The sequence below is a fragment of the Aspergillus versicolor genome, assembly GCF_001890125.1.
Source record: "Aspergillus versicolor CBS 583.65 unplaced genomic scaffold ASPVEscaffold_3, whole genome shotgun sequence".
NCBI lineage: Eukaryota > Fungi > Ascomycota > Eurotiomycetes > Eurotiales > Aspergillaceae > Aspergillus > Aspergillus versicolor.
In genome coordinates this window covers 1,773,729-1,797,352 of record NW_024467526.1, presented here as the reverse complement: position 1 = coordinate 1,797,352, position 23,624 = coordinate 1,773,729, and the positions used below count along the sequence as shown (strand labels likewise).

The window sequence follows — 23,624 nt, the reverse complement described above, 5'->3', positions numbered from 1 at the left end:
AACGCCTACATTAGAGGCCATCACAGCTATTAATGCTCTATCTAATGGTTACAGCTACGGCGTCTCCGAAACCGAGGACGAGTACGAGGACGAGGACGAGGACGAAAACGAAGACCAAGCCGGATATGAAGGCGACGACACCCACGGCGGTCCATCTAGTCAACAAAGCTTTGAGATATGGTCTGATGGGACTTATGATTCTGGTAGGACTGGGAATGGCACCGACCACGAGGGGAACGATGACGACCGCGAAGATAAAGAGGACAATGAAGATGAAAACGACGATGAGGAAAAGGAGTATGAGGAAGATGAAGAAGATGAAGACGAACATAGAACCCTCATCGACAGCACAAGGTCTGAAATCGGATCACAGCTACCAACACCGCCGCCACCAAGCCCTAACGAACCTCCATCAATAGCAAGCCAACAGCTTCCACAATACGATACAAATCCACAATCATATCTTGGACCGCCTCCAGATCAACAACCAGAGCAGCAAGACTATGAGCTGCCACCGACGCATGGCCTGCCGCAAGTGCATGGGCTGGGACGAATGGGCGAATCGTTCCTGAACTATCCGCTACAGGACAACCAAGCGTACTATGGGGCTGGATCGGATGCTCTGTATTACCCCTATCCAGGCCAAGGTCAGTACGATATCCGCAGAGACTCAGAAGGAAGCCCTGTATGCTCACCACTGCCCCCACCAGCAATACCACTACCTCCACTGCCAGCAAGCGAATCGTTCCTGGGGCATGGACCTACACCGCAGTACCAGAATCAAGGCCGATATCAATATCGACTCCCCCAATCAGATGAAAGCCGGCGCTCTGCCTCGACAGAGTACGAGAACGGGGTTCCGGTTGGGGGCGGGAGCGGAAGAGAGGCATATCCAGGCCTTGTTCTGCAATCGACCGAAGGTCCAAATGACCAGCATGGGGTCGGGGGCACGCAGAGTAATCCGATATCTCTTAGCAGCGGTGACGATAAAGAACCTGAGAGAAGGGGGTCTCATCCGGAGACTGCAATAACCATCTCAACTGGTTCGAGTGAGAATGGATCTCATCCGGAAACTGCGACAGCCGTTTCTAGTGACTCGAGTGACAGCGGAGATTCCGGTCCAGCACCTGGTGGTGATGGTATCTCTGGACAAGGAAATTATGGGGAGGATGGCCAGACTCCAGAAGGCTCTATGACTGGCCAAGACCAGGGCGAAGGGTCTGATCCAGCTCCTGCAAATGATCAGAATGAGAGTGACGCTGCAAGCACTGGTAATGGTCAGAATGAGCACGAGCATGTTAGCCTGTGGGCTCATGTATATGGGACGTCTTCGAGTGGGACAGATGGAGAGACTTTGGATGAGTCTATCACTCAGGGATATTATTACCTGGACAGTGACAGTGAAGAGCAGCAAGAGCAAGAGCAAACACGGCCGTACGACCCTACATCACCAACTCTGTCACCAAGCCCAGAAAGACAAATGGCTGGACAGGATGAGACCGGCCCATCATACCCAGAACCTACATATACCGGCTATCCAGTGCTTCCAGAAGTTGCGGGGTGTTATAACCCGTATCTCAATCCCACCTATCCATATAGCCCTACTCAACCCACGCTACCCAATACGGGCCATGGTTTTGGACCGGACCCAGAACCAAATACGCAAGAGAACTATGGCTATTTCCCTGAATACTACTATGGACAGCACATTGAGGAACCCCAGCAACCCTCCGAGCACACCCCCGAAGAACAAGCCCTGTACGAAAACCTCACCGACCAAAACCGCCTCGACGCGCCGATTGCACTCGCACGGGACATCGTGGACGTAATGCGCAACATGATAAACTCGTCCTCGAGCTCGCGGCACTCCAGCCCTAGATACTCGCCTGTAGTAACGTCCAGTCAGGACAGGTCAGCACCTGCTATACCAGTCCCCATCTCCTTCAGCACTCACTATCATAGGTTTTTCGAGGCAGAGACAGGATCTGCGCCAGCTTCCTTCGCCGAGCCGCCGAGAACATATACGTATGTGCCGGCCTTGTCTGAATCTCCTGGCGTTGCAGAGAGATCGGTACTGTCAGTATCTGAGGGAGAGGATGAAGCGGAGGTTGGTCCTCCGCCGCCACCTGTGCATACCCCTGTGTCTGTACCTACGATAATCGAGCCTAGAAGGCTTAGCACGCCAGGGATAGATACGGGGTCCGAGACAGAGAGGCTGCCTTCTACTCCCACCCCCATTCCACGGCCTGTTCTTCTGAGATCTCTGGGTATATGTGAATCTTCTGCTAGACTCTCGAGGTCGCCGACGCCTGTGTCGCCGAGAACAATTAACATTGGGCCTAGGCAGGTGCCAGAAGTACCAGAAGAGCGAGAGTCTGCGCCTGAGCCTAAAGCTGAATCCGAACCTGAACCTGAATCTAATCCCAAGATTAAGAGTGAGAGCCCGTCAGATACCGAGCCTGGACAGAATGAAACACCACAAACAAACCGAGAATCTGAAACTGTGCAGGTAAAACCCGAATCTGAAACTGTTACAGCACTAGAGACAATCCCAGAGTACGAGTCTGCGTCTGAATCTCAACCTTCAACTAGAGCTCCTTCAGACGCTGGTTCTGAGTATAAACCCGGCCTTGAAGCAGACACTGATTCTGATTCTGAAGCTGAGCTTGGAAATGTCCAGCAGCTGGTGGCAGATGAACTCGGAGATGGAGTGCATGAACAGACACAAGAACAGGGACAGGAGCCCAAAAAGCGGCCAGAGGAAGATTCTAAAAATGGTTCAGACGAAACTGAATATCACTCAGCTCGAGAATCAGCTCCATCTCCTTCTCCATATCGAACTCTGCCTCCCCGAAACCCTAGTCCACCACCCAGGCGAATTACACGGGCATATGCACGCCAACTACAGCAGGGACAGCAAACTTCAGCCCAGGCAAGTGAAGAAGTGGAACAGGCCTCGAAAAAGAAGAAGGGGAAGGACAAAGGCAAAGCCCGAGAATTGACACCCTCACCAAGAGGCACAAAACGCAAAGAGTCTTCCTCCCCGTCTCCTCCCCCAAGTCCGCCAAAGAGACGAGCTACACGCAGCCAGACACTGCAGCAAGAACCGAAAAAGGCTGACTCTGGTAGTGGCAAAGGGAAAGTGAAAGGAAGGGCCACGACCAGTAAGGGCACTAAACGGCGAGCAGAATCACCATCGCCTCCTGAGACCCAGGGACCGGTATCCAAGAAGAGGAGAGTAACAGAGGCAGAGGCAGAGGAGGCAGAGGAGGCAGATCCAGAACAGCCAGCACTCAGACTGCGCTCTAACCCTCGAGTCGCAACTGGCGCAGATCAAAGGGAACGATGTACGTACCCCGATTTCTTACAGACATATACATCCCCTCCAGTCACCAGCATGGTGGTAAGTAACCCTACTGATACTCATGCTAAAGTGAGCCCCCTGATAGTGAACAACCCTCCAACCGCAAAACGCTCTGTCTACGTCTTCGGCGCAAACTCCCACGGCCAGCTGGGTCTTGGCCACGCAGAAGCAAACGTCACGCAGCCTACACTGAATACGAACCTAACGAAGGATACGGTTGGTGTTGTGGATCTTGCGGCTGGTGGTCGCCACTGCGTTGCTCTCACGCACGATAATCGCATCTTGACATGGGGCGATAACAGTGACGGGCAACTGGGGAGGGAGACCCAAGCCCAGCAGGAACCAACTCCTACAGAGGTGGACTTTACAACCGTGGGATTACCCGCAGAGACGGTCTTCGTACAGGTTACTGCGACGGAGAGCGCGACGTTCGTACTCACAGAGTTCGGCGATGTCTACGGTTGGGGGACTTTTAGGGTATGCCTCCTCAACTTACAAAGTATCATATAGAAGCACAGCTAACAACCAACAGGAAACTTACACCAACGAAGCAGACGAAGAAGTCTCAGTCCTCATCGGCTTCCGGCCCTCAGTAACATTCCAGCGCACCCCACTACACATCCCCGAACTCAAATACGTCAAGAAACTCGCTGCAGGCGCCCAGCATGTCCTTGCCCTATCACTCACCGAAGACGCAGACCTGATCAAATCCAAATCCAGCAGTAGGAGGGCAAGCACGGTTCCAAGCAGGATCACTAAATCTAGATCCCTCAAATCCAAGCGCAGCATGCCCAAGCCCGAAAATGCTGTCTTTGCTTGGGGCGCGTATAAACGCGACCAGCTCGGACGCAGGATCCTAGGCCGGCAACGCGCTGCTGCCACAGCTGGTCTGACGCCTCGACTTGTTGCGCTCCCTGGGAAAACGAAGTGCGATGTGGCTTCTATCGGGACGGGGGCGTACCATTCTTTCGCGGTGAAGGGGGACGGGTATGTCTATGCATGGGGGTATAACCGGTATGGGCAGACAGGTGTTATCGACGATGTGAATTTGCTAGGAGCAGACTCGACTGTTCCAGTTCCTACGGGACTGGAGGGGCTGGGACTGGGAAGTCTGGAGCCGGATAGGGAGTATATACTTACTGGGGGGAGGGATCATAGTCTTGCTGTTACAGAAGATGGACGGTGTTTGAGCTGGGGGTCTATTGGGGGGAACTCACTAGGAGTTAGGCAGGATATGATATCCGAGGATGATTTATTTTTTGAGGATGGTTCAGAGACGCCGAGGATCCTGACGAAACCGACGATTGTTTCGGGGGTTGAGTCGAGGGTTGAGAAGGCTTCGGCGGGATGGGGACATTCGATTTTGGTATCAAAGTCGGGGACGGCGTATGCCTGGGGTTCGAATGGAGAGTACGAGGTAAAGCAGCCCCGGAGTAACGGCGTAGAATTGCCCAGCGCAGTTCAGACGAGTCCGTTGAGAGGACTCAGGGTTGTTGATGCTGCTGCAGGCAGGCAGTTTAGTGTTTTGCTGGTTGAGTGATGTGTATATATGCGTCTTGTATCACTACTGATAGATTTACGTTCTTGTAGATAATCATGATTATATTTGAACTCCGACAATCTTGCAGTCTTAAATAAACCCGCGAATAAAGACAAGACCAGTATCAAGGCGCATGAACGGAGGGTCCTAAATCATGTCAGGGCTTGATCAAAGCACAGTATTGTAGCACTCAGAGTCTTCAGAGAGCGAATGCTTGAATGACGCTATATGGTCCTGGATCCGTCTCAACCGTGCCCAGCCACTGTTCACAATCGCAGACAGTTCCTCATCGCAACCGTCGTCGTCACTGATGTCTTCGGAGGCACTGGTGTCATTATTGTAATGCTCATTCTCATTCTCAACAGGCCCAGTGTCGTGGCTCCGGGTAAGGTCATGTCTGACTTTATCATCAGGACTAAAGCCATTCCCAGGCTCATGACCCAACGTCGGGCCGTCAAGGTCACTATCTCGGCCCTGGTCTGTACCATCAGTACCAGGATGTCTTGGGAGATATTCGGGTACCGGCTGAGCATTCCTGACGGTCCAGTCTATATCATCCAGCTCCTCGAGCCATCTGTCCATTTGGTCAACCAACACCCCTTTGAAATCACGGGTTGGCTCGATAGCTTGGACATGAGGTGGGATATAAGGCGGTGGGAGGTCAAAGGCCAGATGTGCGGTGTATGTTGGGGGTTGAGGGTCTTGATCATCCATGTTCATATCGCTGGTGATATCGAAAGGCTCGTTCAAAATAGGATATTAAAGTGATATGTCTGTTGTATAGCAGACATCAGTGTGTTCTCACAATGACGTTTGAGCTGCAGCGGATGACATGTCTGAACATAGCCCAATAGACAGCAAAGACATTATATACTATGCAGGAACTCTGTTTGAGTCATATCACCTATTTTATTGCATGACTCGGTCCTGTGCTGCCTGTCACCATGCTGAGAAATACTATGGGCCATAAACTTTGGCGAAGGTTCCAGTACCTGTTGCTACTTCCCTGAGTCATAATAAAAGGCTGTCATGTCCGCCACACCAGAGGACGCCATGAAGTAACGGATATACATAGCCCGAACAACAGCGGAGTCCATTGTTCCGACAGTCAGATGGATCAGCTGACTACGTAAGTGATGATAAAACGAGATGAAACATTGGGCAGTCAATCTATGTAGATGGGGTCCACTCCGATATGTATGTCTGCGCGCCGTTTATCGGAAGTAGCTTGCGCCAGAATCGGTCCAGATCAATTGCTTGGATTCTTGGAAAAGACAAATCGGCCGTGAATAGCCTCAAGATGCACCGGAAGTAGCCTTGTCCTGCAGATCGAGCCGGATCATGAGACTCGTGCCCGAAAGCAAAGGAAACGGTTGGAAGGCAACGGCGAGAACCCCGCTCCTTGTCCCGACGCTGGAATGTGAAGCACGAAAGAAAAACGGAGATGGGTTAATTCTTTGCAGCTCAACCGGGATTGTGCCTGGGGCCATCTGCTCTCAACCATTTCAGACCAGCCCTGCAGATGAGATCAGAGACCCAGCAACAAAACAAGATCATCGCAGGAGAACCGGGCAGAGCTGTTCTTTTGTATGCGAGGTGGCAATAGCGTCCAAATGTTGGCAGCGCGGATGGATGATGTCATGTGATGCATGGCGGGGGTTCTCGGGAGCTCTCCCGTTGCCTGAGGCCGCCAACAGGCGTCATCCAACCCCACCACAACAGCAGCACAGAATGAACGAACTGTTGAGAACTGGCTGGCAAACGGCGAGAACAGGAGGAATCCGGGTCAATTGCCCATATTAATAAGGGTCCCTCTCCCTCTGGCACTCCCCGTCTGGTTCCCTTCTTTTTTTTCCTCTTTGCTGTGTTTAGCATCACTCATACATCACTTCTCCACTGCCCGGTGAGTTCTTTGCCCCTCATTCCTCATTCGGCCTGTGCTTCACTTACTTAACCGCCGTATTCGTCGTTTCGGTAAAGGCCTCGAGCTCAGAAATCTTATTTCTAACTTCTGCCAGCCTCTTTTCTCTCTCTTCTCTACATCTACCCGAACTCTACTCAACTTCACTCTAACCAATCTCTTCATTTTTGATTCCAATTGCCACAATGGGTGTCCTCGAGAAGCTCTCCCGCAAGACCGGTGTCATCGTCGGTGATGACGTTCTCCGTCTCTTCGAGTACGCTCAGGAGAAGCAGTTTGCCATCCCCGCCATTGTAAGTTGACCCCTCCCTCAATTGCATCGCATCGCTTGAATAGTTGATTCTAACACTCGACGCAGAACGTCACCTCCTCTTCCACTGTCATCGCTTCCCTCGAGGCTGCTCGCGACCAGAACTGCCCCGTCATCCTCCAGATCTCCCAGGGTGGTGCTGCTTTCTTCGCTGGCAAGGTACGTAATCACTTGATTCAAGAACAAAACAAACCCGTACTAACCTGCGCAGGGTGTCAGCAATGACGGCCAGGCCGCTTCCATCGCCGGTGGTATTGCCGCTGCTCACTACATCCGCAGCATTGCCCCCGCCTACGGCATCCCTGTCGTCCTTCACACCGACCACTGCGCCAAGAAGCTTCTCCCTTGGCTCGATGGCCTTCTGGACGCCGATGAGGCCTACTTCAAGCAGCACGGCGAGCCCCTCTACTCCTCTCACATGATTGATCTGTCTGAGGAGCCCGTCGACTACAACATCCAGACCACTGCCGCCTACCTCAAGCGTGCTGCCCCCATGAAGCAGTGGCTCGAGATGGTAAGCTCCTTCAACTATTTGATTTAAGAATCGCATAACTAACTATCGCAGGAAATCGGTATCACCGGTGGTGAGGAGGACGGTGTCAACAACGAGGACGTTGACAACAACTCCCTCTACACCCAGCCCGAGGATATCCTCGCCATCCACAACGCTCTCGCCGCCGTCAGCCCCTACTTCTCCATTGCCGCTGGTTTCGGTAACGTTCACGGTGTCTACAAGCCCGGCAACGTCCGTCTCCACCCCGAGCTCCTCAGCAAGCACCAGGCCTACGTCAAGGAGAAGACCGGCTCCTCCAAGGACAAGCCCGTCTTCTTCGTCTTCCACGGTGGCTCCGGTTCCTCCAAGGCCGAGTACAAGGAGGCCATCAGCTACGGTGTCGTCAAGGTCAACGTTGACACTGACATGCAGTACGCTTACCTCACTGGTGTCCGTGACTACGTCCTTGGCAAGAAGGACTACCTCCTGTCGACTGTCGGCAACCCTGACGGCGAGGACAAGCCCAACAAGAAGTACTTCGACCCCCGTGTCTGGATCCGCGAGGGTGAGAAGACCATGAGCAAGCGTGTCCAGGAAGCCCTCGAGGACTTCAACACTGCTGGCAAGCTGTAAACAATTTCTTCTTTCATGACTGCAGAAAATAATTTTGGATTCACGTTTAAACGGATATGATATGGCGATAAGATACCAATGAAAGTGTACAGCCTGGAAAAGCATATTTGAATGTAGAACTGGGGATGGCGTTGGTATGTTGTATCTAAGATGAATTGATTTCATCAGTTGCAGTGAGCTTCCACAGTAGATAAAACTGTCTTCTGTGTGCGTAGCTGGTATGTTAACATGCCAGAACACCTCCAAAGGAGAAAAAGCATGAATCGGTTCAGTCTACCGTCGCCTCAAACAAAGACCAGTAGTACATAACACGAGCAGTGGCATTAATTAACAAACAGTGTTTAGGTGGCTCAGAGGTTGACATAGTATGGTAAATATTAGCACTCCAACGTGGGGAGTTGGTAATGCCTCGAATGGTGTTGGGCAAAGTCCCCCACCGATAATTATATAGATGCAACAATACCCATAAATATCATGAATTGTTTATAACAACCACGCGGTCATCCATATGGCAGTAAATATGAATGCACCAGGTGACTCGACCCTGAAGTCGACTGAACCACTGAAATGTCGTGAGAATTACATTTAGTCTCCGGTAGCCACCAAACCACCATTTACAGCACCAACCAATGCACCCAGTCAGTCCTGTTCTAATGCTTGTTCAGCTGCCAAGCTTCCCCAGAAATCCTTCCACTAATTGAAAATCGAGGACACTCCAAACTCACGGGACGCATGACTATCCCTGTCTGCAATGATGCGGGGTTAAGGAATGTTTATCACCCTTTCGCCCTCGCATCTCGGCTTTTCCTTATCACCCCTCTCTTCCCATGTGCCTCAATCAATCCCTGGATTTCCATAATTGAGGCAGGTTGGGTTATATGGAAATATGGTATCGAATGGAGCTACATCACATCCTCAAAATACGGAAGGAATCGAAGCAGAGCAAGAGCAGGATGAATACAACCACCTGTTTGGAGCTGAGCAGGACTCCTTCGATGCCCCGACGACGACCCGGAAGGAATTGTGGTCATACTATCTCTACTATAATGGTGAATAAGCCCTGTCTCTACCTTCAATCACCATTCACTGACAGAGTTCCACTTTATCCAGGCGACAACGGGGTAGGACCTCTATCATATACGCAGGCATTGTAATACTACACCGCACTTTTGACCCCAACCCTATAGCCCAAACGTCTAATCTGTCTAGATTCCAATGGGCTCTAAACGGCTCGGGGTGGCAACCAGGCACAAACCCCAAGAAACCCTGCACCGACTCCTCCCCCTGCGTAGTGCCCTGGGCCGGCGGCACCCGCAGCGTCTCCTCCGTCGTCCTAATCGCCAACGGGCTCAGCTTCACCTTCATGACCATAATATTCGTCTGGTTCGGAAGCGCCGCCGACTACGGCTCCTTCGGGCGGTGGCTGCTCCTCGCGCTGACAGTTGTATGTTGGGCGCTGCAGTACGGCATGTTGGCGATTCGAGAGCCCGCGCAGTGGCCCGCGGCTATGGGGATGTACATTGTCACGTATGTTGCGTATGGCGCGACGCTGGTCTTCTATGCGGCTGTTTTTCCGAAGCTGGCGAGGTATATGCCGCATGTGAGGAAGGCGCGTGAGGAGGATTTGAGAGAGGGGAGGATGGATCAGAAGGAGTATGATGCTGTGGAGTCGTTGGAGAGGAACCATATCTCGTATGTATATATGGCAGTTGAGGGAGTTTTACTAATCTGCTATAGGAATATTTCGACCGCGCATAGTAATATTGGTTACTTGGCTGTGCTGCTTATCAACCTTAGTGTGCTGCTGCCGATGCAGGGGAACAATTATGCAAATAACTTGGCTATCTGTTTGACTAACTCATGTGAGTTGTTTGGGGTTCTAGATACAGCTTGAGCTAATAGCTTAACCAGACTGGGTCGTTCTAGGAGTATGGTGGTTCATATTTCAGCAAAAGCGACCTGGACCCAAAGTCCCAGAGGGCTCAAGCTACGCAACTATCGGCTTCAAGCAGATCTGGCTTGCATTGAGGAAGATTCGTACTTTACCCCAGCTCGTTCTGTACTATATAGCCTACTTTCTCCTCGCCGACGGGCTAAACACTACTGGTGAGCAGGCCTTGTCGCTTCGCAAGGCTGAACTAATATGCGAATTACAGGAACACTGGTATCGATTATCCAGAACGATTTTATCAACTTCTCGTTCCTCCAATTGACATACCTTGGTATTGCCCAGTCGGCATGCTCGATTACCTCTACGTTCGGCTTCTGGTATTTCCAGAAATACTTCAAAGTCCGGACCAAGCGCATGTTTCTATTCACAAACTTCTTCAGTGTGCTGATTCCTTTTTGGGGGATGTTGGGTCTTTGGACACAGCGCATTGGCTATCATAATCGGGTATGTTGAGACAAATCTGACGGTGGTCTGATACTGATTCAAACAGTGGGAATTCTACTTTTATAATGTCATTTTCGGGCTCTTCCAGGCCCCATACTACGCTGTATGTCTTTCCCTGCTGTTCCGAATTAAATACCAACGCTAACCCACGCAGTACGCCCAAACGATGATCAGCGAACTCATGCCCCCGGGATACGATAACATGTTCTTCGCTTTATTCGGGATTACAAACCGTGCCGTTAGTTCCCCCTTGCCTAACCTTAAAAAACTTTAACTATGGCAAAGCTAAACAAAACAGTCATCGATAATTGGCCCCAACGTCATCCAGGCTATCATCAACGACACCCAGAATAACTGGATGGGGTTCCCATTCCTGTTCGCTGTTTGTGCCGCTGCGATGATCGCTATTGCACTTGTCGATGTTGAGAAGGGCCGTGAGGATGGACGTAAGTTTGTAGAGGCGCATCGGGGGACTGCTGGTCGGGCCCCGACTGGTGTGGCGGAATCACAGGCTGGTGGCAAGGGGACTCCTGTTCGGACTACTGAAAGGGTTGCTGAAGTTGGAAGTGGCCATTCTTCGGACATCGCCAGAGGCGAGTGACGATGGCCACATTATTTGTACAGATTACATGATTGTACCTGCTGTCAGTCGCCAAGTCATCTGATAAGATCGGTCAAGCCACAGCCCACAACGAATCTTAAACATCGCGTCAGACTAGAATCGTAAGATACGTAGTTGGTTGCTTGAATTTGTGGTGGAGAAGTCCCTCGTGTCAGGGTCTTCGGTCAAAGTCTCAGAGAGAAAGGTACCCGGGACGCCAGCAACGGCTCCTCCCATTTCGTCGCATATTCTAGCCACCCAAGTTGACCTAACCATAATTAGATCTGCCATCCACCAGTTTCTCGCTGGCCAGGAACCAGTAAGTTTCAGCAGTTTCAGTGTGAGCAAAGGGTAGGATTGTCGGCGTAGCAGCGTGTTGATCCGCTTCGTCATAATTGGGCTGTGCAGAGCGCTCTGAGCAAGCGAGTGGGGGGGAGTGGAGGACGAAAGCGGATGACGTCGAGATCGGAGCCTCCTTGACCTCGTTAGGAGTTCTCAATTTCCCCGGACACCTTGCCCTTGTCATTGCACCATCTTAAAATCGCTTGTTGCGAGGATTTCCTGTCTCAAAATTTTTCCCCTCTTCATCGTCCTTGAAAGGTTCCATAAAGTCCACATTTTTTTCTCTAGGCGTTCTAGTTGCCTCCGCCCCTTCGCTGCTTCGTGTCCCACCTGAGCGTTGAGCTCCCCACCTTCGTACCTTTTTTCTCAACAATAAATCAATATACCTACCTAGGCACCTCACTAGGTACACCCTGAGCATGTCTTCCAAGGATGCTGGTTCCGGCTTGTCAAGCCAGAATAAATCTACGTGGTCGAGTTTTCTAAAGGTGCGCCCTTGCTGTCCAACGGTCTACCCCTCCTGATAGCACAAACAACTAACCAGGACCTATTTCGCTCTAGTCAATCGCCTCTTTCAACGGCGACCTCTCCTCCCTAACCGCACCCCCCTTCATCCTTTCTGGTACCTCTTTGACCGAGTACTCTGCCTACTGGGCTGAACACCCGGCCCTGTTTGTCGCCCCAGCACAAGAAACCGACCCCGAGAAGCGAGCCCTCGCCGTCCTGAAATGGTTCCTCAGCACCCTTCGCCAGCAGTACTGCAGCCGTAGCGAGAAACTGGGTAGCGAGAAGAAGCCTCTGAACCCGTTCCTCGGAGAGCTTTTTATTGGCAAGTGGGATAGCGATGAAAACGTGGGCGAGACCAGCTTGGTCAGTGAGCAAGTCAGGTGGGTGTTTTCGCTTACAGAGATAATAACTCGAACTAAACTGTTTATCTAGCCACCACCCCCCAGCGACTGCCTACACGATTCGGAACGAGAAGCATGGTGTCCAGGTTCGTCTTTCTGTCCACGTGTCCACCTTCCTTGAATCGTCTAGGACAAGACTAAACAAGAATTATAGCTGCAAGGATACAACGCCCAGAAGGCCTCGTTTTCCAGCACCATTTACATCAAACAGATCGGCCATGCCTTGTATACTATAACCCCGCCCTCTGCGGACAAGAACGACCCATCCCAGCAAGAAAAATATGTTATTACCCTCCCGCACCTCCACGTCGAATCGCTGATTTACGGAACACCATTCATGGAGCTCGAAAAATCGACTTACATCGTCAGCAACACCGGCTATACCTCAAAGATCCACTACTCGGGCAAGGGCTGGTTGAGCGGCAAGAAGAACACCTTCACCGCTAGTCTATACAAGGAGAGCGAGGGCGAAAAGAAGCCCCTATATACCGTTGAAGGCCAGTGGTCCAATTCCTTTACCATCAAGGACGCTCGGGCCAAGAAAGACGTCGAGACCCTCGCAGTGAGTGAGCTGAAAACCACCCCGCTCACCCTCGCACCGATCGAAGAACAAGATCTCTACGAAAGCCGTCGCGCCTGGCGCGACGTCGCAGCAAACATCGAAACCGGAAACATGGATGCGGTCTCTACGGCCAAGGGCAAAATCGAGAACGCGCAGCGCGAACTCCGCAAGGTCGAGAAATCCGAGGGCCGCGAATGGGAGCGCCGCTTCTTCGACCGTGTCGAGGAAGACTCTGACCCCGAATTCCTGGACCTTGCGCGGAAGGCTGGCCTCACTTCTCTGGAAAGCGACAAGACGGGTGGTGTTTGGCGATTCAACGCAGAGAAGGCCGCTGGTGCGAAGCCTCCGTACCACAAGACGGGTGGCGAGGGTCTCGGTGTGACGCAGTGAGCTGCGGATCCTCAGATAAATCTGACAGCATAAAGTTATATAAGATAAAGTTACACTTTGCCTGTTTTTCTTCGATTACAGTGGCAAGATTGTCGATAGGCAACTTCTAATATAGATTCGCTTGGTTATAACTATTGTTCGAATTTGTGTCTGTCTGGCTTACGGATGTTTCTTTCCTGTACATAGTACAAAAGACAATGTTTTATTGACGCACAACATTATTTTATAGAGCAAGCAAAGTAGTAAAGGACTGAAAGAGTACTTTCTTTTCTTCAGAGTGAATCTGCGGGGACTGTTATACTGTAGTCCCCGCTAGTAAGCGTCAGCACTAAATGCTCAGCCGAAGACAGCCTTAGCGGTACATAAGTATGACCCCTCCATCTCTACAAATCTACACCTATTCATACTCCCATTATTAAATACGACCTCACCATGGCCTCTGTCCCCATAGCCAAAAGGCCAGAATCAGAATACCCCTTCGACCTCGGCACCTTCGGCCGCCCCATAACTACCACCAACCCCTCAACCCAAATCTGGTTCAACCGCGGCCTAACATGGGTCTACACCTTCAACCACAAAGAAGCCGTAACGTGCTTCGAGCAGGCAATTGCACACGATGATACCTGCGCGATAGCCCACTGGGGTCTCGCGTACGCCCTGGGCCCGAATTACAACTACGCCTGGGAGTTCTTCGGCGAGAACTTGGCTGATGCCGTACGCCGCACGTATGAGGCGTCCCAGCGCGCACTGGCCCTCGCCGCTACCGCAACACCGATTGAACAGGCGTTGATCAAGGCCATCCAGGCTCGGTTTCCGAGCGACAAGCCCGTGGATGACATGGAGCAATACGCAGCACAGAACCGGGCGTACGCTGACGCGATGGAGGGCGTGTATGACGCCTTCGGGGCAGACGATCTGGATGTTGCAGCGCTGTACGCGGACTCAATTATGAGCCTGACGCCGTGGAAGTTGTGGGATTTGAAAACTGGGGAACCGAACCCGGGGACCAGGACATTAGATGCGAAGAGGGTGCTTGAGGTCGCGCTGCGTGATAAGCGCTCCTCCAAGCATCCCGGCCTACTCCATTTCTATATCCACCTGATTGAGATGTCTCCGACACCCGAGCTGGGTCTTGTCGCGGGTGATCACCTCCGCGAACTGGTTCCTGATTCCGGGCATGCGAACCATATGCCGTCGCATCTGGACGTTCTGGTCGGTGATTACAGGGCGGCGATTCGGGCGAACCAGCGCGCGACCATCGCTGATGAGAAATACCTAGCCCAAGAGGGCGCAATGAACTTCTACTCCAACTACCGCATGCACAACTACCACACGCTGATCTACGCGGCGATGTTCGCGGGCCAGAAAGATGTTGCGCTGGATGCCGTGGACCGCATGGAAGCGACGCTCCCCAACGAGCTCCTCGTCGCCATGGCGGATTTCATCGAGGTGTTCCTCTCCGTCCGGCCGCATGTAATGGTCCGTTTCGGCATGTGGGATGAAATCATCAATAACCTGCCCGTGCCCCAAGACCCGGTTCTGTACTGCGTCACAACCGCAATGACATACTACGCCAAGGGCGTCGCGCAAGCGGCGAAGGGGAATGTCGATGAAGCGGTGAAATATAGAGAACTCTACCAGGCTGCAGCAAAGGCAGTTCCAGAGTCAAGACTCGACTTCCCGAATAAATGTGTCGACATTTTAGGCGTTGCGTCTCCCATGCTGGATGGCGAAATTGAATATAGAAAGGGAAACTATGACGCCGCGTTCTCGCATCTTGCACACGCCGTTGAACTCGATGATGGTCTCGGGTATAGCGAGCCGTGGAGCTGGATGCAGCCTGTGCGCCATGCGTATGCGGCCTTGCTTCTGGAACAGAATTATGTTGAAGAGGCGCTGGCTGTTTATAAGACTGATCTGGGTTTGGATGATACTGTGCTCCGGGCGCGCAAGCATATGAATAATGTTTGGGCGCTGCAGGGGTATCATGAGTGTTTGGTACGGCTGGGACGCACGGCTGAAGCGAGTGTTATTGAGCCACAGTTGAAACTTGCTGTTGCTGTTGCTGATGTTGAGGTGAAGTCGTCGTGTTTCTGTCGGAGGGATACAGAGGCGGCGCCGGATGTGCTTGGGTGCTGTCATTAAGTACATACTTAGCATTTAAAGAGTATTTTAAATATATAGCTAATGCATATCACCATACTATTCCTCACGCAACTCCTCATAAGCAGATAATGTCCAGCCTTTGTTGCTTCGAGATATTTATTATTGAAAAATTTGTGTGGGCGAGAGTATGTATACTTGTGCCACTCTGATGTCTCAACGGAATCCCCCGAGATAATATTAATCAGACAACCAGGAGTACAGATCCAAGATTATACTGTTGCCGACATATAATTACTAGAAGCATAACCATACAATGATGTCGTAACCAGCAAGTCAACAGCCCATCGAGTTGGGACTTATTTAGCGTGTAATTAGGGCTTACTGCCGCGTATCCGGCGCCCAGCTCCCCCACTTGCTGACGTTTGCTTATTCGAATATACAATACGTTGGTGGTTGGATATCAGTAGTTGGAGTCCACTGGGTCAAGTGTATAAATAAGGCGATCCACCGTCAGATTGTCTCAGCTCTGCCAACTCACTGCCGAACACCGAACTGCTACCCCTCTCCCACTTCTATAATGACAAAAGACCAACCCCAAGAGCAATCCTGGCAAGCTATTGCAGCTGCGCGGCGTAAACAGTTGGATCTCCTGATACCTAAAGAATGGAAACTGAGCGAGGAATTTAAGGCTTCACTTCCTGCTGATGGCCGGCTGATACAGGCAGACCCCGCACGCAAGAGTGGGATTCTCTCAGAGACTGAACTGGACATCACAGAGAGCTATTCGGCCGCTCAGCTCCTCAAGCGACTTGCACGGAGCGAAGTCAGTTCTTTGGCCATCACGACGGCATTTTGTAAAAGGGCAGCTATTGCGCAGCAGCTGGTAGGTGTCCTGACTCAACATTATAAGGTATTCTGACGGTGGTTGCAGACATCATGTCTGACAGAGCACTTCTTTTCCGAGGCCCTCGAGAGAGCCAGACATCTTGATGAGTATCTCAAACGCGAAGGGAAAGTTATTGGCCCGCTACATGGTCTCCCGATCAGTATCAAGGATACCTTCCGCGTCAAGGGCGCTCATACGACTGTGGGTTATGTATCATTCCTAGATAACGGTCCGGCAACGGAGAACTCTGCACTGGTGGACTTGTTGCTTGATCTAGGCGCGGTTCTATATGTGAAGACGAATATTCCACAAACCCTGATGGTTCGGATTCTTGCCCAAAAGCCCATGATGAATGCTAATGCGGTTTAGACTGGCGACTCTGATAACAACATTTACGGCCGGACGTTGAATCCAAACAACACCAACCTTACCGCAGGAGGGTCGAGCGGTGGTGAAGGGGCTCTTGTAGCCTTCCGAGGCTCTATCTTGGGCGTGGGAACCGACGTCGCCGGATCCATTCGCATCCCAGCTCTTTGCTGCGGCGTGTACGGTTTTAAACCAACAACTGGTCGCGTCCCCTTCGCAGGGCAAGTTACCGGTGTAGCAGAGGAAACACCGATGATAGAGCCATCAGCAGGGCCGCTAGCCCAAACCTTCGATGACCTCGAGCTATTCATGTCCACTGTTTCCAGTGCGGAGCCTTGGAGATACGATTCCACAGCTGTTGCAGTGCCCTGGAACAGTCAGAAAGAGTCTCAGTCCGTCCTGACAATCGGCGTACTCCCAGAAGACCCGCATTTCCCTTTTCACCCACCCGTCAAAAGGGCGCTGGAATCCGCCGTTGAAGCTCTCGAGAAAAAGGGCCACCGCATTGTCCGACTGCCAAATATCTCGACTCGAGGCGCCGCACACGCGATGCGACTGGCATTCCATTATTTCACGTATGGTCCGCGGCCTGACAATATGAGCGCCAGCGGAGAACCACCCGTGTCATCCGTAGCTAAGCTCCAACTCACGTCGCCCATGTTTTCAGGACCTGCTTTTCTAGGCGAGAAGGATATTGGGGTCTTTGAGCAAATCGCCACTCTGGGAATTGCTCGCAAGAAACTAAGCGAAGAGTGGCGTAAGGCTGTTGTAGAGAACGACCTGGATGTCATTCTGGCTCCAGGTGCGCAGAATACAGCGGTGCCGCATGATACGTACGGATGGCCGCCATATACTGCTCTTTGGAACTTGATTGATGTAAGGCCAACATCTGAGGGTATGAACATGTTGTACGCAATAGTTGCTGACTGCATTAGTATCCCGCATGCATCATCCCATACGGGAAGGCGTCAAAGGAACTGGACCCCGAGTCTCTGATACTAGAAGAGAGCGGACAGCCGAATTGTATGCCGTTACCCACTTTATCCTGTCTAGTGTCTTTTGAAAACTAACAATAGCAGACGACCCCGTAGCGGTGGATGGTGCCCCATGTGCTCTTCAGGTTGTGGCGTCCCGGTTCCAGGACGAGAAGTGTCTTTCTGCAGCGAGGACGATTGATCAGGATCTTCGCTCTTGAAGTGATACTGAAATGGCTTTCAGTTGATCTCAGTACTGGCGACCCTGTCAGAAGCTAGATTGTTGTTTTTAGAAGGTGCAGAATGCCGCTGCTCAGATAGTAGGAATGATCACAACTTCAACCCTCCAACTTTCAGGTTCTCAGTATCCCTATTATTCTTCTACTAGCCATTATTTGACCATTCCATTTTTCTCCAACTTAAAATGACGGAATCGAGGCCTCCTACCCATCCGAGAAATAACCGATGTCTATATCCTGTCGAATTTCCAAAGGATAGAACGGCCATTAACATAGATAACAGGTTCATGAGAATCCGGACGGATTCCCCACTGGTATCGTGGGTGCTTGACACGGGTTCAGAGGGAAACAAGATAAAATTAGCTACAGATAGAGTTACTTAGTTAGAGTTAGATAGTTGAAAAGCATGTTCTCAGCGCAACAAATATCCAACTTGGGTGGCCTGGGCTCATGGACGCTTATGTCGTGTGACGACCAATCAATATCGGCTGCCTGGGCCGCCTGAGGCACTAAAACGGTTTAAACGTCAAAAAAATTCTTAGCGAAACCCAGAGCAAGCTGAATGGTGAACAATTTGCCACGCTAGGGACACCCGTGGTTTCGAGTGGTTCCGAGTGGTTCCCGCATGTTGACGACTGGGCGGGCGGCCTGAGACAGCAACGGCAGTAATTCCAGAGACGGCAGGCGGTCGGCCCCCGATGGAGAAGACAACGAGAATGTGAGACACTGGAGGCCCTCTATACTCAGACCAGTTAGCAGCCGTTAAAAATAGTATCGTTGCGTCGAATTCTTCTTCACTCTGCGATGATGTGTTTCTGTTATTTAACTCCTGCGCTGGAAAAGGGTCCAGGGCTGAGTGTGTTTCCTTGAACTGTTTTCTTGTACCTCGTTTGAACCTGGGCTCTGGGCCTTCGTGTTTCCAGACCAGACCCGTAATTTGGGCTGAGACGTTCTAGAACTGATCTGCTCTCGCTCTGACGACGCTCTCCGATTTTATCTCCATCTCCATCGGACGCCTCTTTGCTGTCTTTGCTGTCCAGACTGTTCTTCTCTTCGTTTGAACTCCCCACATCTTTTCTTGCTTGATCTCTCACTTGTTTCACTTTGTCTCCCCGCCTCGCTACCCATGCAGTCTCTTCTCTCGCTACATTATGTCTGATAGCGCTCTTTCGCGGCGTGACGGCGCCGAGGAGTTCCTCAAGCTTATCCAGGACCCGTTCAAGTCAGCCGTATGTTCCCTAGCCATCGCCTGTAAGTTAATTGTACTTTGCTGACCTTTCAGTTCCAAATCAACGCCGTCTGGGCTTCGTTGGCTACTTCTGCAGGATTCGCAGTTGTCCTCGCCCTTCTATTCTCGCTCTTTCGTCCTCGTCACACCCTCATTTACGCCCCAAAAGTTAAACATGCCGACCGCAAACACGCTCCCCCACCGGTTGGGAAAGGGTTTTTCGCCTGGATTCGGCCGGTCCTCCGTATCAAGGAACCCGAGCTGGTCGAGTGTATCGGCCTCGATGCTACTGTCTTCGTCCGGTTCACCAAGATGTGCCGCAATATCTTCATCTTCCTTAGCATCATTGGATGCGGAGTCATGATTCCTGTGAATCTTACTCGGAGTGACAAGGTCGACGGTTCCAATGCATTTACAACAATGACTCCGCTGTATCTTGAAACCAATGCGATTTGGAGCCAGGTCATCTGCGCCTGGGCTTTCAACACAATCATTGCGTATTTCTTGTGGAGGAACTACAAGGGTGTTCTGGCACTGCGGAGGAGATATTTCGAGAGCTCCGACTACCAACGCAGTCTTCATGCTCGGACTCTAATGGTTTGTCATCTTGCTACAGTTGTGAATTCGAGGCTTGTCTAACGCTGTTTTCTCTTTTTAGATAACAGATACCCCCCCAGACGTACGCAGCGACGAGGGATTCTTGCATTTGACCGATGAAATCAACCCTACCGCGGCGCTCCCTCGGACATCCGTTGGTCGAAATGTGAAGGGCGTTCCAAAGCTGATCAAAGAACATGAAGAGTTGGTGCGCAAGCTTGAATCCGTTCTGGCCAAGTATCTCAAGAATCCGGATCGACTACCACCAAACCGCCCCACGATGCGTCCGCCCCGGAGCCTGAGAGCTGAGCATGGGAGTGGCAAGGTTGATGCCATCGATTTTTTGACCGATCGTATCCAGCGGCTGGAGGAGGAGATCCGTCATGTGCGCCATTCTATTGACAAGCGCAATGCCATGTCATATGGGTTTGTCAGCTGGGACAAAATTGAACATGCCCATGCGGTGGCATACGTGGCTCGCAACAAACACCCTCGCGGAACAACTATCGATCTAGCACCTCGACCGAGCGATCTGATTTGGGAGAATCTGGCATTGTCCAAGCCGGCGCGGAGATGGAAGAAATTTGTGATGTTTCTTTGGGTTACAGCGTTGACAATTGTGTGGATTGCTCCTAACGCCTTGATCGCCGTCTTTCTTTCCAACCTGTCGAATCTGGGTTTGGTCTGGAAAGACTTTCAGACTTCGCTCAACGGCAGCCCTCGGGTTTGGGCCGCTGTTCAAGGTATCCTGGCACCCGCAGTGACGTCGCTAGTTTACCTCATCCTGCCCATCATTTTCCGCCGCTTGTCGGCCTCAACTGGTGACTATACAAAGACTATTCGAGAACAGCACGTGCTTAGGCACCTCTATTCTTTCTTTGTCTTTAACAACCTCATCGTATTTTCTCTCTTCTCGGCAGTCTGGACTTTTGTTGCGGCGGTCGTGGACTTGAAAAACAAGAATGAGGATCCTTGGCAAGCAGTTCAGGATGGGCAATTCTACACCAAAGCCGTTAGCGCCATGTGCCAGGTGTCTCCGTTCTGGGTGACATATCTTCTGCAGCGAAACATGGGTGCTGCAATTGACTTGGTGCAGCTGGTTAACCTCTTTCGGGTGTGGTTTGCCAAAACCTTCCTCTCCCCAACACCTCGACAGACCATCGAGTGGACAGCGCCGCCGGCGTTCGAATATGCCAGTTACTACAACTATTTCCTATTCTACGCAACCGTTGCCATCTGCTTTGCAACCCTGCAGCCTATCGTACTCCCGGTTACTGCGTTGTATTTCGGCCTGGATGCGATGATGAAAAAGTACATGCTCATGTACATCTTTGTGACGAAAAACGAATCCGGCGGCCAATACTGGCGAGTCCTGTTTAACCGACTAGTTTTTGCGACGATCTTGTCTGATGTGATCATTGCCCTGGTAGCAAAGGCGCGAGGAACCTGGACTATGGTGTTTTGCGTTGTGCCACTCCCGATCTTGATGCTCCTGTTTAAGTGGTACTGCATGAGGACATTTGACCACGACTGCACCTATTACAACAAGGCCAACTTGAGTGATTCCGAGGCGCTTGCTGTTGGCAAGTCGGTTAAGTCATCGAAGGACCGACTTGCTTCCAAGTTTGGCCATCCAGCTCTGTACAAGCAGCTCATTACACCGATGGTGCACGCCAAGGCAGCAGATGCCCTCAAGCAGATCTACCGTGGTCGTTTGGGACAGACAGAGATCGAAGGGGAATATTCAGACATTGCGATGGACCCAATGATGAAGTTCCAACCTGGCAAGACCGCGCAGGACTCTTCAGCGCCCTTCGAGGTGGTTCCGGAGCATCATCTCGACTTCTCTTACTACAAGGACCGTGCCGACTTCCAGGAAGAGTTCGGTGGAGGCATCTATGGCCGGCCAGAGGATCTCATGACCGAGCGCTCACAAACACCGCGGAGCACCTTGGGTGACTGGTCTCCCACCTCCTCGCGAGCGTCTTCTCCTGCCCCCTCTGTTCCAAGTCTGCCCATACTCAAACCGGAAGATCAAGATCCGCGATTGCACGATATCCATCCTGCCTTCCGTCCGACACCATTAAGGTCAGATAGCGGTCTGAGCCGAGGGCTTTACCAGCACCAGAACGAAAGTGAAACCGAACTTCTGGCCCAAGCAGAAGCGCCCGCCGCAGTCCCGACCATGCAGCCGTGGCGCCCGTCAGGGTATGGTCCTGTTGACCAGGACGAGCCTGCTTTTACCTCGTACGAGCATTATCGGACAAGGTGATTTTCTTGTTATTTTGCATTCTGAGCGATTTAATAGACTACATTCATTTATATCATATATCATTGTTGTGTACGAGTATACCAGGAAACTTGGACATATATGGGTGGTTAGGTGTTTTGGACATGATAGGATACCACACTGTATATGAATAGCATTTACACTAATATAGACACCACATCTTAACATTGCTATTCATGGACACAGTAAATATAATAGATACCAGGAAACTTTCCCGAGGTCTTCACAGGTAGAAACTGGGTATATACGTCATGTGAGCCCCAGGCAGAAAGACGCCGAGGTGCTTACCAATTACCAATTTAGGCCGATCGTCCCTTCCTGAACCAAAGCTCGGCCCACGGACCTCAATATTACCAGGGCAGTCTCGCAGTCCAGGACACAGCTCTGTCGCTGCCCGCCCTGCGCCGAGTACGATGCAGCTGCCAGCCCGGATCGCATTGACATCCCATACGAGCCAACCACCAACGAGCTGAACCCCGCGCGCTATCCGCCGCTGCCTGCCACGCGACACAACGCAACGCAACGAAACTCGACCTCCGTCGGTTGTCTCCGCTTCATCCGATCTGTCGACTTTCCCCTCTTTGCGGCCGTTCGAGAGGGATTGGATCTATGGTCGCCTTATGATCCTTGGACCACACGAACGAACGCTAGTTTATAGAGACCCTTTGCTTCCACTCATCACCGACGGGCCCGCCGCTCTTAGACTAAGATTTCCGCTGGATACTGGAAGGGCTTGATCGCGTGATAGACTGACCTGGTTTACGAGCTATACAACTATACAACTATACCCCTGCATAAACATATACACCGCAAGACAAAATGGCGTGGTACTCCATTCTCCCCTCGGAGTTAATTCACATCGAGAGCTGGGTTGTGCGGTTCTTTGTATGTCGCCTGCCCGCCTACATTACCTAGGGACCTGTTCAAGACATGAGAAGCTAACCTTGATATCTATTGTATAGCTATGCCTTGGCCTCGTGACGATTTCCCCCTGGATCACTCTGATCATCTTTGATATGCTGTTGTATATTTGCCGACTGTTGAAGTATTATACGCGAACGGTCGAAGGACGAGCGCAGGGAATGCAGAGGCCGAGGGCGCCGAGCTTGAATGAACTTCCTGATCGGTATGGGCTGAGTGCCGCTCCTGCCGGTAGCAATGGTGGTGGTGAGGTCAATGAGAAGGAGAATCTGCCTGGGGGAGATGTAGACCCGGATGGAGATGGGGTGAAGAAGAGGGAGGGTTGGACAGGTTGAGTTTATTTATAGTAATACTGGGTTGGAAGCATCCAAGTGATATTCGCCTCCTGGTGAGGTGGTTGCGGTAATGTGGCTATGAGATAGGTTTGCTCATGGCTTGCATTCCGATTCTGGCTGGGGCTTGCGCTGTCGTGCTCGTTTATTGATACCCCGTGTATAATAAGTCTATATTATTGCTATGTTAGCAATGCTAATCTATGGTTCGTTAGATGCTGTCGGA

The 23,624-nt window shown here is 51.5% G+C and overlaps 10 protein-coding genes across 10 annotated transcripts; 9 read left to right on the top strand and 1 right to left on the bottom strand.

Moving 5' to 3' along the window:
* Positions 1–3,442: 3,442 nt before the first annotated feature.
* ASPVEDRAFT_95859 (RCC1-like domain-containing protein) lies at positions 3,443–4,892 on the top strand (the record flags this gene model as incomplete). The annotated part of the gene is made up of 3 exons (XM_040818775.1): positions 3,443–3,863; positions 3,934–4,031; positions 4,146–4,892. Coding segments are annotated over 3 exons (1,266 nt in total), but the record flags the coding sequence as incomplete, so codon positions are not given.
* A 96-nt stretch (positions 4,893–4,988) lies between these two features.
* ASPVEDRAFT_556312 (uncharacterized protein) lies at positions 4,989–6,018 on the bottom strand. The gene has a single exon (XM_040815099.1). It carries the CDS (start codon positions 5,622–5,624, stop codon positions 5,073–5,075), a length of 552 nt encoding a protein of 183 aa, XP_040665996.1. The 5' UTR covers positions 5,625–6,018; the 3' UTR covers positions 4,989–5,072.
* ASPVEDRAFT_556322 (uncharacterized protein) lies at positions 5,936–6,943 on the top strand. Its single transcript, XM_040815100.1, has 2 exons — positions 5,936–6,811; positions 6,923–6,943. Exon 1 carries the CDS (start codon positions 6,246–6,248, stop codon positions 6,705–6,707), a length of 462 nt encoding a protein of 153 aa, XP_040665995.1. The 5' UTR covers positions 5,936–6,245; the 3' UTR covers positions 6,708–6,811; positions 6,923–6,943.
* ASPVEDRAFT_189032 (fructose-bisphosphate aldolase FBA1) lies at positions 6,723–8,726 on the top strand. The gene is made up of 4 exons (XM_040809040.1): positions 6,723–7,118; positions 7,184–7,294; positions 7,347–7,649; positions 7,701–8,726. The coding sequence occupies exons 1-4, from the start codon at positions 7,011–7,013 to the stop codon at positions 8,259–8,261; spliced, it is 1,083 nt and encodes a 360-aa protein (XP_040665994.1). The 5' UTR covers positions 6,723–7,010; the 3' UTR covers positions 8,262–8,726.
* Positions 8,727–9,147: 421 nt separating this feature from the next.
* Positions 9,148–11,257, top strand: ASPVEDRAFT_51465 (uncharacterized protein; the record flags this gene model as incomplete). The annotated part of the gene is made up of 9 exons (XM_040814476.1): positions 9,148–9,310; positions 9,372–9,411; positions 9,471–9,953; positions 9,999–10,123; positions 10,173–10,367; positions 10,418–10,656; positions 10,703–10,759; positions 10,811–10,894; positions 10,955–11,257. The coding sequence occupies 9 exons, from the start codon at positions 9,148–9,150 to the stop codon at positions 11,255–11,257; spliced, it is 1,689 nt and encodes a 562-aa protein (XP_040665993.1).
* A 577-nt stretch (positions 11,258–11,834) lies between these two features.
* On the top strand, positions 11,835–13,539 carry ASPVEDRAFT_556374 (OSBP family protein). The gene is made up of 4 exons (XM_040815101.1): positions 11,835–12,087; positions 12,161–12,486; positions 12,539–12,593; positions 12,662–13,539. Exons 1-4 carry the CDS (start codon positions 12,019–12,021, stop codon positions 13,457–13,459), a joined length of 1,248 nt encoding a protein of 415 aa, XP_040665992.1. The 5' UTR covers positions 11,835–12,018; the 3' UTR covers positions 13,460–13,539.
* Positions 13,540–13,794: 255 nt separating this feature from the next.
* ASPVEDRAFT_39665 (uncharacterized protein) lies at positions 13,795–15,672 on the top strand. Its single transcript, XM_040811977.1, has one exon. It carries the CDS (start codon positions 13,892–13,894, stop codon positions 15,602–15,604), a length of 1,713 nt encoding a protein of 570 aa, XP_040665991.1. The 5' UTR covers positions 13,795–13,891; the 3' UTR covers positions 15,605–15,672.
* A 347-nt stretch (positions 15,673–16,019) lies between these two features.
* On the top strand, positions 16,020–18,231 carry ASPVEDRAFT_39664 (uncharacterized protein). The gene is made up of 5 exons (XM_040811976.1): positions 16,020–16,448; positions 16,497–16,772; positions 16,821–17,693; positions 17,753–17,840; positions 17,897–18,231. Exons 1-5 carry the CDS (start codon positions 16,143–16,145, stop codon positions 18,010–18,012), a joined length of 1,659 nt encoding a protein of 552 aa, XP_040665990.1. The 5' UTR covers positions 16,020–16,142; the 3' UTR covers positions 18,013–18,231.
* Positions 18,232–19,181: 950 nt separating this feature from the next.
* Positions 19,182–22,127, top strand: ASPVEDRAFT_126423 (putative DUF221 domain protein; the record flags this gene model as incomplete). The annotated part of the gene is made up of 3 exons (XM_040806368.1): positions 19,182–19,259; positions 19,313–19,855; positions 19,917–22,127. The coding sequence occupies 3 exons, from the start codon at positions 19,182–19,184 to the stop codon at positions 22,125–22,127; spliced, it is 2,832 nt and encodes a 943-aa protein (XP_040665989.1).
* An 837-nt stretch (positions 22,128–22,964) lies between these two features.
* Positions 22,965–23,401, top strand: ASPVEDRAFT_26974 (uncharacterized protein; the record flags this gene model as incomplete). Its single annotated transcript, XM_040809967.1, has 2 exons — positions 22,965–23,030; positions 23,108–23,401. The coding sequence occupies 2 exons, from the start codon at positions 22,965–22,967 to the stop codon at positions 23,399–23,401; spliced, it is 360 nt and encodes a 119-aa protein (XP_040665988.1).
* Positions 23,402–23,624: the final 223 nt, after the last annotated feature.